Below are 15,519 nucleotides of genomic sequence, written 5' to 3'. Positions count from 1 at the left end.
AAAATGGATACAAGTATAATGTGTCCGTGGAGAATTTAATGATCGTAAACGAACTCACCAGACTTGCAGAAACAGCGGAGGACAGCAGTGAGACCCTTAACAAGGAGATGAAAAAGAACCAGTCACGGATAACACAATAACACGAAATTAAAATACACTAGATGGAATGAACAGCGGGCTAGAGGGAGCAGAGGAGTGATTTAATGACCTGGAGGACAGAGGAAGGGAAAGTCATCAAGCTGAGGTGAGAGCAAAAAAAAAAGTATGCAAAATGAGAATAGACTTACGGGACTCTGTGACTTCATCAAATGGAATAACATTTGTATTATAGTGATCCCAGAAGAAGAAAGGAGAGCTGAAAACTTTCCAAATCTGGAGAAGGAAACCGATACCCAGATCCAGGAGGCTCAGAGATCCTCCAGCAAAATCAACCCCAGGAGGTCCATACCAAGACCTATGGTAATTAAAATGCGGAAAAGTAGTGATAATTGTGTTTTTTTGTTTTGTTTTGTTTTGTTTTTTAGAGATTTTTAAAAGCAACAAGACAAGAGACAGTTACATGCCAGGGGAAACCCCCTCGGGCTATCACCAGATTTTTCAGCAGAAAGTCTGCAGGCCGGAAGACAGTGGCACAATATATTCAAAGTACTGAAAGGAAGAAAGTATGTAGCCAAGAATGTTCTATCCAGCAAGACTATACCATTCAAAATAAAAGGAGGGAGCGTCTCAGACAAAAGCTAAAGGACTTCCTGACCACTAAGCTAACCCTATAAGGAGTGTTCGAGGGGGCTCTCTGCGTGGAAAGGCAAGACCATAAGTACGAACAGTCGGAAACACAAAAACAGGAAAAATAAGTAAAAAACAGTAAAAATAAGTATATCTGTAAAACTCCGTTTGGGGACTCACACAATAAAAGGAGGTAAAATATGACACAACATACCTAAAACGTGATGGGGAGAGGAATAAAGAATGGATTCAGACTTAAGCAACCATCAACTTAATATATTCAGAAGACATAGAGATCAGCCTCATGCTAACTAGAAATCAGACACCAGTAATGGACAAAGAATAAGGAGAAAGGAATCCCAGTATATCACTAAAGAAAGCCGGTGAGCCATAAAAGAGCCAAAGAAGGATCAGAGAAAAACTGTAAAACCACAAAACAAGTAACAAAATGGCAATAAACACGTATCTATCAATAATTACTTTGAGTGTAAATGGATTCAGCATCCCGATCAAAAGACAGGGTGACAGAGTGGATTAAAAAAAAAATAGACCATCTATATGCTGGGTCTATAGGAGTCTCCCAGCAGACCTAGAGACACCTGCAGACCGAACGTGAGGGGACGTGGAGAAGCCTCTCTCATGCAGACGGATGTCAAAAGAAAGCTGGGGTCATGGTACTTCCATTGGAAAGAACAGACTTCAAAACAAAGGCCATACCCAAGAGACAAAGAATGCCAAGTAATTAAAGGGACAATCCAACAAGAAGAAATAACAATTATAAATATTTATGTGCCCAACATGGACCACCCAAATATGTAAAAAAGTTAATAACAAACATAAAGGAATGATAGGAATATAATAACATTAGGGTCTTTAACACTCCAGTGACATCCACAGACCTTTCATCCAAGCAGAATATCAAGAAGGCAACAGTGGCTTTGAATGACACACTGGACCAGATGGCTTTAACAGAAACAGTCAAAACATTCCCTCCTAAAACAGAAGACTACATGTTTTCTCCAAGTGCACACGGAACACTCGCCAAAACAGATCTCATATTAGGCCACAAAACAAGTATCAACAAACTCACAAAGGCTGAAGTCATACTGTGCACCTTTTGACCACAATGCTATGAAACTAGAAATCTGCCCAGGAAAAAGTCTGGAAAGACCGCAAGTACGGGGAAGACAAGTAACACACTACCCAACAACAAATGGGTCAACCAAGAAATCAAAGACAAAATCAAACATTCCATGGAAAGAAATGAAAAGGGAAACACAACAGTCCAAAATCTCTGGGACATAGCAAAAGTCATTCTGAGAGGGAAGTTCATGGCAATACAGGCCCACCTCAAGAAGCAAAAAGAATCTCAACCTAACCTTACTTACAGGACCTAGAAAAAGAAAACCCAAAACCAGCAGAAGGAAATAAAGATTAGACCAGATCAATGAAACCAGAAGAGTCGTTTCTTTGAAGGGACCAATGACATTGATAAACCTCCACCAGATTCATGGAAAAAAAAAAAAAAAAAAAAAAAAACCTCAAAATCACAAAGGCAAGAGGAGAAACAACCAACACCACAGAAATACAGTCAATGTAAGAAAAATTATATGCCTGGGGGCACCTGTGTGGCTCAGGTGGTTAAGTATCCAAGGCTCAATCTTGGCTCAGGTCATGCTCTCTCAGGGTCATAAGATCAAGCCCCACGTCAGGCTCTGTGCTTGGCATGGAGTCTGCCTCCCTTTCTCTCCCTTCCTCCTCCCCTGTTCATGCTTGCTCTCTCTTAAAAAAAAAAAAAAAATGCCAACAAGTTGGGCGACCTAGATGAAATGGATAAATTCCTAGAAACATATAATCTACCCACCCTGAAGCAGGAAGAAATAGAAAATTGGAACAAACCAATAACCAGCAGTGAAAGTGAGTCAGTAATCAAAACCCCCCAACAAACCAAAACCAAAGTCCAGGGCCAGGACCAGATAGCTTCACAGGTGAAGTCCACCACACTTCTCAAGAAAAATTAAGACCTAAAGATACCACAATACCACCCAAAAAAAGAAAACTGTAGGCCAGTATCTCTGATAAACCTACATATAAAAATTCTCAACAAAATATCAGCAAACCAGATCCAACCATGTGTTAAGTCATTTACCACAATCAAGTGGGATTCGTTCCTAGAATGCAAAGGTGGTTTAATGTTTACAAATCATCATCAACAGGATCCGTCACACCAATAAGAGAAAGGATAAAAACCACATGATCATCACAGTAGATGTGGAAAAACCACGTGACAGAGGACAACATCCATTCATGATAAAAACCTTCAACACAGTAGGTCTAGAGGGAACACACCTCATCAAAATGAAGGCCAAGTATCAAAAATGCACAGCTAACATCCTACTCAGCGGGACAAAACTGAGAGCTTTCCTCCTGAGCTCAGGAGCTAGACGAGGATGTTTCCTCATCACTTCTATTCAACATAGTCCTGTGAGTCCTGGCCGCAGCAGTCAGCCAGCCAAAAGAAGTAAAAGGCATCCAGATTGGTAAGGAAGAAATAAAGCGTCCTGTATTTGCAGATGACTTGATACTATATATAGAAAACCTGAAAGACTCCACCAAAAATGGCTAGAACGGATGCATGAATTCTGTAAGTTTCCAGAATACAAAACAGACAGAAATCTGTTGCATTCCTACTTGCTAATCATGATGCATATCAGCTTCATTTTCAAAAAGAAAAATAAAACAATCCCACTTAACAAAGGCACCAAAAAGAACAAGTTACCTAGGATTAAACCTGACTGAGGAGGTGACAGACTTACTCTGAAAACTAGAAACCCCTGCTGAAAGGCGTTGGAGAGGACACCAAGGAAGAGCAAGACATTCCATGCTCATGGATTGGAAGAATAAATATTGTTAAAACCCAAAGCAATCTACAGATTTAATATAATCTCTATCAAAATACCAACGACGTTTTGCACAGAAGTAGAACAGACAAATCCTAAAATTTGGATGGAGCCGCAAAGGACCCCAAGTAGCCAAAACAATTTTGAAAAAGAAAAACAAAACTGGAATTATCATAATTCCAGCCTTCAAGTTATATGACCAAGCTGTGGTAATCCAAACAGTATGGTACTGGCATGAAAAGTAGACACAAAGGTCAATGCACAGAAAACCCACAAAGAAACCCACAATTATATGGTCAATTAATCTTTGGCAAATGAGAAAACTTGCAGTGGGAAAAAAAAAGACAGTCCCTTCGACAGATGGTGTTAGGAAAATTGGACAGCGACGTGCAGGAGTATAAAACGACCATTTCTTCACACCATGCACAAAAATAAATTAAAAATGGATTAAAGAGCTAAATGTGAGACCTGAGACCATAAAAATCCTAGAAGAGAACAGAGGCAGTAGCTGCTTTGACATCGGCCATAACAACTTATTTCTAGATCTGTCTCCTGAGGCAAGGGAACCAAAAATAAACTATTGGAGCTCTATCAAAATAAAAGCTTCTGCACAGCAAAGGAAACAGTCAACAAAACTAGAAGACCACCTGCTGACTGGGAGAGCGTCCCTGCAAATGACCTGATCAAGGGTTAGTATCCAAAATAAAGAACTGAATGCAATTTAAAAACGGGCAGAAGACAGGAGTGGACATTTCTCCGAGGTGACATACAGAGGGCTCGGCAGCACTCAATACCAGGGCGATGCCAGTCAGAACCACAGTGAGGTGTCATCTGACACGGATCACAATGGCTAAAGCTGCCAACACAAGACACGCACGTTGGCGAGGGTGTGGAGAAAAAGGAGCCGTCATGCACTGTTGGTGGGAACGCAGACTGGTGCAGCCACCCCAGACACGAAGATGGAGGTTTGTCAAAAAGTTAAAAACAGAATTACCATACCATCCAGTAGCGGCTCTACTGGCTGTTTACCCCCCAAATACGAAAACACTCATGGAAAGGGATGCACGCCCTCCTGTGTTGACAGCAGCACGATTCACAGTAGCCGGGTTGTGGAAGTGGCCGTGTCCATCCACAGGGGGCAGAGAAGGAAGAGGCGGTACGTGTGCACGTGCGCGCGTGCACACACACACACGATTATCATGCAGCTGTAAGCGTGGAATCTCGCCGTTTGCAGCAGCGTCTATGGACGCACAGTGTCATTCTAAGCAAGACGAGCCAGTCGAAGAGAAACATCCTATGATTTCCCTCCTGTGTTTAAGAAACAAGTGGAGGAGAAACAGACACCAAAAAACAACTGAACTATAAAGAACAAACGGGGGGTCAGCTGGGGGTTGCGGCAGGGGTGAAACAGGCGATGGGGGGGAAGGACTGTGACGCACCCCGGGCGACGGGTGGAAGCGATCACGGTCTCGTACACCGGAGATGAAGGTGCATGTTAACGACGCTGGGATTAAAATGTTAGAACAATCAAATGCTGACTCTGAACGTCCTGCACTGCGCCGTGGGCCCCGTCGTCGTCTCTGAGCCTCAGTCTCTGCTCTGTGGTGACAGCAGGACCCGACCTCTGCCAGGCCCCTGCTCTCCCGAGCCCAGTAAGCCGACTGCCTACGGAGCAGCCGACCCCAGAACGCTGCCTGGCCCCCTGGCCCCCAGAACCACGGGCCCCGCGTGCTGGGTCTGCCATGGGGTAGCACGCAGACTTTGGAGTCGCACTAGCAGGTCCTCATCCCGGCTGGGCCCTGCAGGAGAAGCCACTCGCCCGGCCCGAGCCCCGGGGATCCTTCCGCCCAGCCGCGCGGAGACTCCGGGAGCCAGTGCCCGGACCACGCCCAGCTGCCCGCCCCGCAGCCCCTGCCGTTCTGCCTGAGCTCTTGCCCGGGTCTGCGGCTCTCGGAGGCTGGGAGTCAGGGACGGCAGAGTGGAATGTTCTTGGCTTGCACGCAGGCCGCTCATCTCCGCAAGGGCGCCACGCTGCCGTGCAGCATGAAAGCCCCGCAGGCGAGAGCCAGAGCCCTGCTCCGTGTCCGTCCCCGAGTTTCGCCTTTGTCTTTAGCTTCAGCCTTGCAAGCTACGATGGGAGTATTTTTTTTTTTCTTAAGATTTTATTTGACAAAGAGAGCACAAGCAGGGGAGCGGCAGGCAGAGGGAGAAGCAGACTCCCCACTGAGCAGGGACCGTGATGCGGGACTCGATCCCAGGACCCCGAGATCATGCTCTGAGCTGGAGGCAGACACTTAACCAACGGAGCCACCCAGCAGCCCTAGGGTAAGAATGTTCTTGCGAATTTTATGGAAAGGGAAAGAACTCCAGGATGAGGAGAGTACAGAACATGGCGAGGGAGGGGAGCCGGGGACGCAGACAGCTAGGAACCTGTCCGCTCTGTACCCTTAAGCTGGGCCAGTTAACCTCTCCATGCCTCCGCTTCCTCCCCTGGAAAGGGGGTACGCACGGGCCTCCCTCCCTCCCTGGCTGCGGCGTGGATTACTGCACACGGGCGGGGCAGTGAGGACCGTGCCCGGCATATGGCAGGCACACCGTAAAGGTCCGCGATTGCACTTTGAGTACAGAAGTGAGACCTCTGGCCGAGCCCCCGGCTCAGGGAGCGTGCTGTCTCATGGGGGAGACCATGACATGGAACAGACGGAATTCTTGCCACGGGAGATGCACGCCTGGAAGGGGACGTAGAAGGCAGGGACCGTGGTAGGTGAGGAACAGTCTCTCCAGAGGGACAACTTGCCAGCAGTGACAGGAACCCGTGAGGAACAGATGGGGCCACACGCAGAGTCTCCCTGGCGGGGGGAGCCTGGCCTCGGCGACAGGTCGTACGGATAGTGAACTTGATTCACTGGGCAGCGGCCGCCTCTGGAAGGCTGGGAGTAGGGGCCTGTGCTGGAATCAGCTTTGTATTTTAAAATACACGAAGGGAGACCATCCAACACCATTCGTGTGGTTCCCCAGAACCACCAAGGAGTCATTAAGGTTTGGTGGCGAACAAGGTGGCTGAAGGTTGGGGAGCCTCGGACGCCCGGCTGACAGCTCCGAAACCTCTCCTGGACGTGCACTCCCTGGTCCGCGCAGGAGAGCGCTTCCTTCCCCGAGCAGGTGCAGCGGCTGGACCCAGACTCGCTCCTGCAGGGGGACCCTGCACTGCACTGGGCGCGCTCAGACCCAGTCTCAGTGGCTTCCCGCAGGTGAGCTGGTGTGTCCGTGCTGTCACCAGGCCACAGAGAGGGACCCAGGGAGGCTGCGCCTCGGGGGCCTCGGACAGCAGCAGACCGGCTCCTTCCTGCAGTGTTCTGGTGTTCTTTCACTGAGCGAGTAACACGGGCGTGAGTCCTAGTGTCATCCACAACAAGCGCATTGTCCTGTGGCTCCTGCTTTTCTCTGCGTTTCCACGCACGTGCTCATTCTCTCACTTGAGGTTTTGTTCTTAACAGCGGTAGGATCCTACCCGGTCTTCCGTAACCTGTTGTCTTCACCGACCATTATGTCGAGGTGCACACCCGCGCGCGCGTCCTCCTGGGTGACGGTGGGCAGCCGTGCTCATGCCCGGGCAGCCGTGAATTCGAGGAGTCGCCCAGCCTAGGGGCGGGCACGTTGTTGCCAGGCTTACCGAGGGGAAGCCTGTGTGGAGCAAAGGGACCCCTGGACGTGGAGCTCCTGCGGCAGGACTCACGGAGGATACGTTTGAACCTTTGCACGCAGCTCCCTCAGTTTTCCTAAAACGCGTCCCCTGTTTGTCCAGCCACCCCCTCCGACCACCGTCCCAGTGCTTGCCGACAGCATCTCCGGCCAGCCTGCATACTTCTGGGGCCTCAGAGAACGGTCTGGGGCTGTGCTGGACACCCCATGGACTCACTCATTCCACGCGTCTTCACGGAGCGCCGGGTCTGGGACCCCCACCCCCCGCCGCCACTGTGCTTCTGTGAACCAGGCTGACCACAGCAGCACAGGCTGAGGGCTCCTGCAGGGGAGGCTGCGCTGAGACCCGAAGGAGAGGACAGAAGGGGAGGAGGAGAAGGGGGAGGAGGCCAGGTGGCCTTTCTGTCTTTGGGGACCGGCAAGCACAGAGGCATGGGTGCAGGAGTGTGCTCAGTGCCCGCTGAGGCTTGAGGCTGGAGGAGGGGGTGGTGGCAGGACCGCCTCAGGGGGGGTCCTGCGGAGAGCCGAAGGGTTTCACTCCGAGGCCGGGTTTGGAGCCAAGGCCAATCCCGATGGGCTGGTTTAGCTGGGTGGTTCCAACCGCGACTCCCCTCCCAGGCTTCAGCAAACACTAGCAGCATCACTAACCTGTTTATCGTCCCCCATGAAGTGCCCACCGTCTCCTTCCCCTGCTTGTCTGTCAAGCTGTCCGCTCGCTCGTGGTGGTTCCCAGGAGCCCTTCACACACTCTGGGCCCTCCGTGATCTGCTTCGGGACGCCCGTCTCTCGGTGCTTCTCCTGCACGGGGCTTTCGGTCTGCCCACCTCACGCCACCTTGTACCACCACCACCCTTACCGTTTTCTAGGCCTTTTATTCTCTGCACGCGCAACGTTAAAACCACTGAGCTTTTACCGACAGGACAAATCTGGGTGATGGCTTTGGAGGGTTACCTTATTAAGAGTCTCGGAGGTCCCATTACCACCACTTTCTCTAGGGGAGACGTGAATGCGGGTCCTTACTCCTGTTCTCTCAAAGTAAACCTCAAGAGCATTCCTGGCTCTCTCATTCCAAGGCCCACGTTCTAGAGTCACGCTTGGCCGCCTCCGCTAAGCTGGGCGTGGCCACGGTACCGGCGGACCAGAAGGACAAGGCTCAGTGCAGGTGAACTTGCCGTTGGCATTGGCAGCCTCTGTGTCTGTACCTGAACGACTGAGTTTGCCAGGTGTAGTTCTAGGTGCGGGGCAGGCGGTGGGGAAGGGGACCGAGTGGCAGCTGCCGTAAGGAAACTGAAACACAGTGACTGGGTGGCCCATGAGCAGAGGCGACTTTGGAGCTCAGACCTGCCCTCAGGGACAACTGAGCAGAGCCGGAGGGGGCATGGGCTGGACCCCAGGGCAGCCGGAAGCTGTAGAGGAGGGAAATGGAGGAGGACTTGGGACCAGACGCAGAAGAATCCACAGTCGCAGGGAGACCCTTTAGAAATCTGTCGGGAGTCCAGGCCAGAGGCCACGGTGTCTGGACCTGGGATGTCACTGTGGGCGGGGAGGGCAGTGCCGGTGTTGCACACGTGTCCAGACGGAGACCCCACAGGGCACGTCGGTGAGTAAGGCGTAGAGTGTGAAGGAAAGGCCAAGGTGGTGGGTTAGGATTTGAGCAAGGAGGCAGATAGTCTTCCCATTTACGAAAGCTCAGAAGACCAGAGGAGGAAGAAAGGTGCGCTGGGGAAATTCAGAGTTTCTGCGTTGGACAAGTTCAAGATAGGGAGACGGGCAGTGGTTACAGTCAAGCCCAGGGTCCCAGCTAGGAGAAGAGGTGGGGCTGAGTCGGGGCAGTGGCAGGGTCCATGGATCGGGGGCTTGAGGACGCATTGGCCGGGGGTAGGCGGTCATAGAGCCGGTGCGAACCATCCAGCCTCTATTCAGAGCAGCCCTGCGAGGGGAGGCCCCAACATAGCGGATGGTCGGAAGGTCGGTCTCAGTCTGCTTGGGCAGCCGTGGGACACCCACTTGGGGTAATGAACTCTACTTGAGGCTGTCAGGCAGGTGCCCAGTGTCACCCCATCAGCATCAGGGGGTCTCTAATGATCAGAAGCCCGTCCACGGTGGCACCTGGGTGGCTCAGCCATTAAGCATCTGCCTTTGGCTCAGGTCTTGATCCCAGGGTCCCGAGATCAAAGCCCTGAATCGGGCTCCCTGGTCAGCAGGGAGCCTGCTTCTCCCTCTCCCTCTGCTGCTCCCCCTGCTTGTGCTCGCTCTCTGTCAAATACATAAAACCTTTAAAGATAAAAAGCCCATGCATGGTTCCAGCCCATGAAATAGCGAAAGTCGGTGTCTCTGGGGGCTGCAGTAGACAGAACAGTGTTTCCATGGACTGACTCTCACCTTGTACGCAAACAAGGCCTGACACATCTGTACTTTCTCCCGTAGCGTCATTTACCACAGCGACCCGTGCGCACGCCTTCACCTCTGGGGCCCTGTGGGCCGAGTACCCACTCTACCTTCCCCTCCAGCTCTGCCGCACCCCCCACCCCAGTCCAGTCTCCAAACACAAATGGAACCTGTTTTCACTACCCCCACCCCGCCCTGATTGGCCACTGTGCCCGCGGGGGCTCATTCTCCAGCACCCCTACCCCTGCTCCGTGCCTGCTCCCCCATCTTTGTTCTGACCTCAGGATCCTTCTCCTGGGGGCCCTACCAACCCCATGGGGCACCCTGGGCCCGGGGCTCCTCTCTGTCACTCCAGCCCCACTGTAAGCTCTAGAGGCTGTACATCCGAAGCGGGTGACGCTAACAGGGCTCCCCGTGATCCTCGGGGTGAGGGGCTCACATGGCAGTCCACGATCCAGCCCCCTTCCAGCCTCTCCAGCCTCAGCGCCCACCTCCTACTATCTTCCCCAGACCCTGGAGGTCTTTTTCTCTGCGAATATCTGTCACCTGTCCCTTAGCCCAGAGGATAAGAAGAACTGGGTCTTGACAGATGGGCCCAGGCTTGCGTCCTACTGTCACACGGGAGACGCGTGCCCTCGCCCAGTCCCTGCACCTCCGCGTGCCACACTGGACACTCTCTTCGAGACCCCGTGCCTGCAATAGCACCCCCTCCTCCCAGCAAGCACCCTGTGACTGTCGCCGTAACTTCCGCAGACCGGCACTGGCCCCGCGGCTCTCCCGGCCTCATCACCAATGTCGTGGTGTCCCAAAAACAGAACAGCGCAGCCCCCCCACCCACCATGAGGTCACCGCCCCAAGATTATGTTCAGAATCATTCTATCCCAGAGACCATCCGGGGTTAGGAATTGCAGGGGATCTGAAGAACCACCAGAGCCATCTGTGGGTCACCTGCGAGGGCAGAGCCACTGGGCCCCGATCTAACCAGGGGCAGGAAACCGAGGAAGAGCACGGAGCCTACCTTCCCGTCGGGCACAGCCATGGCACTCCCAGAGCGAAACCTTCAGGACTGGAGTTGAGTGACTGGCGCACGGGTCCAGCTGGGTCCTTTGGATCCCCATCATAGGGCCTGGAGCCCTAAAGTCTGCCCACGAGTGAGTTCAGGGCTGTCTAGCTGGTACACCCGGACCAACCCAGCCACTCGTGGCCCTCCCTCCGCTGGCTGTAGCCGTGGAGCAGGGCCTCCCCCGCCCCCGCAGTTGGGAGGGCAGCCCTTCTTCCTGGTTTGCACACCGTGCAGGCAGAACGCAGTCCTAACTCGTGTACACATGGCCCTCCCCAAGGAGCTGGCTCTCGGGGGACCGTGGTCACAGCTTCGGTAGAAGAGAGCTCGGTCCCGTGCGTGCCCCAGCGTCCAGCCCAGCAGCTGGCATCACCCACGTGCAGCCCCCCTCCAAGCTACAGCAGGCGGCTCCCAGCAAATGGGGTATTGACCGGCTCTCGGCACCTGGTTTACGAGCCAAATGAAAAATAACTCTCTCCCCGTGGCCATTTTTCACTGCTGAGTGGCTGAGACCTTTGGATCGATGTCACCCACGTGCTGGGGACTGGGGTGCCACGGGGGCGCACCCCAAAGGTTTAGTAAATAGTCTCCCTGGGGCTCCTGGCAGGTGCTGCTCACACAGACCTGTTTCCTCGGGTGCCCCAATGGTAGCCAGCAGCAGGGACAAGGGGAGTTTCTGTAAGGGCTGCCAAGCTGGTTCCCAGGGAGAGAAGCCCCAAGAGCTCGAGAAGGGACCTGTGGGACATGAGGGCTGTGTCCTGGGTGAGCGGCCGTGCTCAGGAGGCTGCTTCTCCCGCTGCCTTCCAGCTGAGGGCCAGGCCAGGTTTCAGCTGTGCTGAGAACCAGTGCCCAGCGTCGGTCAGGGGGAAGTGTCGTCCCCACAGGGTTCCCTTTGAGTCCCTAGAGCCCAGGAAGTCCACATCTCACGGCCTGGGAGAAGGAGGCCTCTGCCTCCATCTGTCCCTTGCTTCCTGCCCACTGGTTCAAAGCCTGAGACCATCCCCATGTGGACCCCGAGATGGCTTTACCAGGACCCAGACGACAGGACTCTGTTGGAGCGTGGGAATTGTTTCCTCCGAGGAGGGGAGAGCCGTGCGGGAGGGGACCAAAGCCAAGTTCAGCAGCAGGGGGAGGACAGTTCGCAGGCACCCCGCAAGGGTGTGTCTTCCCAGCAAAGACCCTGCAATGCCCCTCCTCGCTGCCCCGGCTTGGGCCGCTTCCTTCAGTAGCCTTGTTCCGGTAGAGTTCACGTGCACACAGGTCCCCGCTGAGAGCGCGCCCGCTTCGGCAGCTCCGAGTCCAGAAGTACGCACGGCCGTCACCACGCTCCGGTGTATTTCCATCACGGCAGAAGGGAACCCCGGGTCTCCCCTGCCCCAAGCAGCCACACACTTCCTGTTCCCCCAGACCACCCTATTCCAGACCTTCCCATGAACAGAATCAGCAGGTGCGTGGCCTGGGGAGCCTGGCGTGTGTCTGCCAGCTCGGGGTTCGCAAGGCTTCCCCACGCCGGCGGGCAGCAGCGGTCTCCCGGGAGCCTCCAGAGGGAACTAGTTGTGGCAGCATTCCGTCAGCTCCGTAAGACCCGTTTCAGACTCAAGACCCCACAGCTCTAAGACGGTATGTTTGCATTCAAGCCACTAGGTATGGGGTCATTTGTGACCAGAACCATAGGAAATCAGACAAGAGTTCAACTCTGCCTTCACAGCCCCAGCCCAGCCGACGACTGCGCCTCCCCCACCAGCCCCCGTGCCTGTCCCCCGCTCAGAGAGCCTTCCCACCTGACCCACACACTGTCTCGGGCACCTTCTGCCCTGGGAGGCTCAGGCTGCCTTTATACCAGGTCCTGCATATGATGTCATCTCGCCGGTGGCCCGTGAGTCTCCACCAGGCCTGGGATAACCAGTTTTGCTCACCACTGTTTCCAGGGGCTCCAAGCGGGCTTGGCCCTCACGGGTGCTCAAGAACGTCATGGAGTGAAGGACACACTGCCCTCTCCTGCAGGCTTTTCCGAACACCTGGCGGTGTCCCCCACCCTGTGTTACCTTCGCTTCTCACCATCTGTCCTCCCGGGGTGCTCCGTGCCCCCCTCCCCCACGGCCTGCCGCGCTCCTGCCGTCCCGCTGCGGAGACACGGGTAACCCCCTCGGTGGGACTGCTGACTCATTGTGCTATTTCTGGCTCTTTCGCACAGGAAAGTCCTAATTAGCCGCTGGCCTACATCCTGGCTATTCTCTTAGGATGAGTTCCACAGGCAGTCCCTCGTTCCTGCTACACCTCTTTTGACCTTAAATGCAGTGTTTTCCAGAGCGTTTTCTTTTCTTTCCTTTTCCAGCAAGGGCACGTGTCAGTGACAATGGGGGAAGAAAGCCACGGCCCCCATGTGCTCGCCCCTCGGAGAGAGCCGCGGTCCCCTCCGAGAGCCCTCCCGCCTGCTCCCGCCCCCGCCGGATGCCCGGACTTAATCCCTCTTCCCTGCTCTGTCTTACAGTGACGTCCCCACTCCTGGAGAACCACTGACCAAGAACACCCGGCCCAAAGTGGCTTCCCGCTTCCCCAAGCTGTCCCGCGGTCACCCCAGAGAAACCCGCAACGTGGAGCCCCAGAGTGGCGACCTCTGACCTCTGCCGAATCCCAGACTTGGGCCCTATGTGCTGCGCCAGCTGCCTCTGCCCAGCCGCTCCGCGTCCGGCCCGGCCCCAGCAGCCGGCCCCTTCCCCCCCGGAGTGCGCCCCCCCATCACCGAGGGCACGCCTCCCCCCCCCCCCGAGTCCCGGGACACTGATTAAACTGGGCAGCTGCTCCCAGGACAGACTCGGACACATGGACACCCTCCCGGAGTGTCCTTCCCCTCCCTCTAGCTGGGGGGCGGGGGCCGGCAGGAGGGTGGGCACCAGGGGCCATGCACAGCCCCATGCTGCAGAGGCACAGCTCTGAGGCGGGTCAGAAACCGCCTCCTGACTCTTTCCCACGCGGGAATGAGAATGACTGTTACCCTTTTTTTTTCCTTGTAACGTAACTGCCTGCTGTAGTCTATGGACACGTGGGGCCCGAGGGGGAAGGTCGTCCTGGTTGTACAACCCGTGGCCAGCGGTAGCTCACGTGGCCTCCTCAAGGGAGACATGCCAGTGGCCTTCTTGCTAAGGAACCACTAGGGACGCTGACCCGGGGGGCATAGAGCACTCCCCCCGCCGCCTTCTGAGGTTGGCTTCTGGAAGGACTAGCCCCTGTCGGAAACCGGAGGCCGCCTGGGCCCACATGCCCACTGTGAGGCTCGGGCGGACCCGGGCCAATCCTCTGCAGCAGCCTGGCTGTCCGGAAATCTGGGGCCATGACCTCCCAAGCCAAGAGGCCTCAAGGTCCTGTGGGAGGCCATTCTGGGAACGACGGTGGAAGAGGCCCCCCCAGGCCCTCAGGCCTGCAGACCGTGCTCCGGAGCCCTGCAGAGCTCCCTGGGGCTCCCTGGTACCTGGGACAGTGCCCCCCGCACCAGGTCACGGTCATTCCCTTAGGATGCATTCTTGCTGTGCCCTCTGCCCCCTGCCGCGCTCTCAGTGTGTCCCCCGCCGCCCATCTCGGAGCAGGCCCCCGTGGCAGGTGGGAACAGGTGAGGGTGAGCTGCCCTCCCGCGTCAGGTCACCGCCCAGAACTCGGACCTCCGGAGTCACGGACCCGGCGTGAGCTGCGGTGGACAGATACGAAGGGCTCGCTCGTCCGGGGGAAGGACGGAGGAGCTAGACCCACGCGGTGCGGCAGAGCGCGTGGGGGCCGGACTGACTCGAGGAATTGGGACCGCGTCGGGGGCCAGGGGTGGCTGAGCACACAAGCTTCCCGGAACCGTTTCAGCCGCCCCAGGCTTGCTGAGCCCCTGTGCGAGCACCGGGCCTCCACTGGACAGACGGACGCTCTGGAAGGTGTCACCCAGAAGGTTTCTGCTGCGCGTTCCCGGCCGCCAGAGGGCAGCGGAGATGACTCGGTGCTGACCAAAGGCTGAGGTGCAGCCCACCCCGCCCTCCAGGGGGAACCAAGGCAGCCCGAACCACCTTGGAGGGGGCCGTCGGCCGGGGGAGCAGAACCAAGCACCGTTCCCCGTGCAGGGAGGCTGGAGGGGCCGTGTCATCAGCTCGTGGGGGTCAACAGGACCCGAGACGCTGTGTCCCAGGAAAGCGACCCGGGGCTCTGCCTTGTTTGCCAAGGTCCCCGCTGCATCCGCGCTTCCTTCGAGCTCGAGGCCCACGGAGCAGCTGGGCCCCCGCCACTGGCGGTGGGAGCACACTCGTGCCAGACTCGCAAAGCTCGGGCTGTCCCAGTCCTGCCCCCCTCGGTCCCTGGGAAGTGGGGTTTGCAGCGGACACGGAGAAGAGCCTCCCGCGGCCAACGTCACCCGGGGCCGAGGGTTCTGCTCCACCAGCCCGTTTGGGCACCGGGCCCGAAACACGTCTGAGTGTGAACTGACCTCACCTTCTCCAAAGTCCCCAGCAGGAGCCCGCCTGGACATTCTGTGCCCGGAACTGTGACAGACGGACGCTAAGCCTTGAGAAACAATTACGCACTCGGCCTGTGTTTACAGAAGGAGAAACTCTGCCTATTTTTTAAAGCTTAATTATTCATGGAGAACTTGCCCTGCTCTCCTGATACACGGACGGAAAAGCCCATTCCTGGAACCACATGCGACCCCTCCAGGCTGCCTGCTCTGTGCACCCCCTTCTCGTGATGCGGCAGAAACCCTGGAGCCATCGTTGG

General features: G+C 55.5%; 1 protein-coding gene across 2 annotated transcripts in view; it reads left to right on the top strand.

Annotated features, from left to right (window-relative positions):
* Window positions 1-13,531, top strand: part of SNX29 (sorting nexin 29) — a 476,114-nt gene extending 462,583 nt beyond the window's left edge. The window contains exon 21 of one of the 2 annotated variants that reach the window (XM_080829802.1): window positions 13,268-13,531. In XM_080829802.1, the coding sequence (XP_080685928.1) occupies window positions 13,268-13,397 (130 nt within the window). In that variant the 3' untranslated portion in view covers window positions 13,398-13,531. Of the gene's footprint in view, window positions 1-524; window positions 832-13,267 lie in introns of those variants that run through there. The other variant, XM_080829803.1, reaches the window with a different exon arrangement.
* Window positions 13,532-15,519: the final 1,988 nt, after the last annotated feature.

The sequence above is a fragment of the Martes martes genome, assembly GCF_963455335.1.
Source record: "Martes martes genome assembly, chromosome: 18".
In the NCBI taxonomy this organism is placed as follows: Eukaryota; Metazoa; Chordata; class Mammalia; order Carnivora; family Mustelidae; genus Martes; species Martes martes.
The sequence above is the reverse complement of the archived record's forward strand: the minus strand, read 5'-3'. Positions and strand labels throughout refer to the sequence as shown.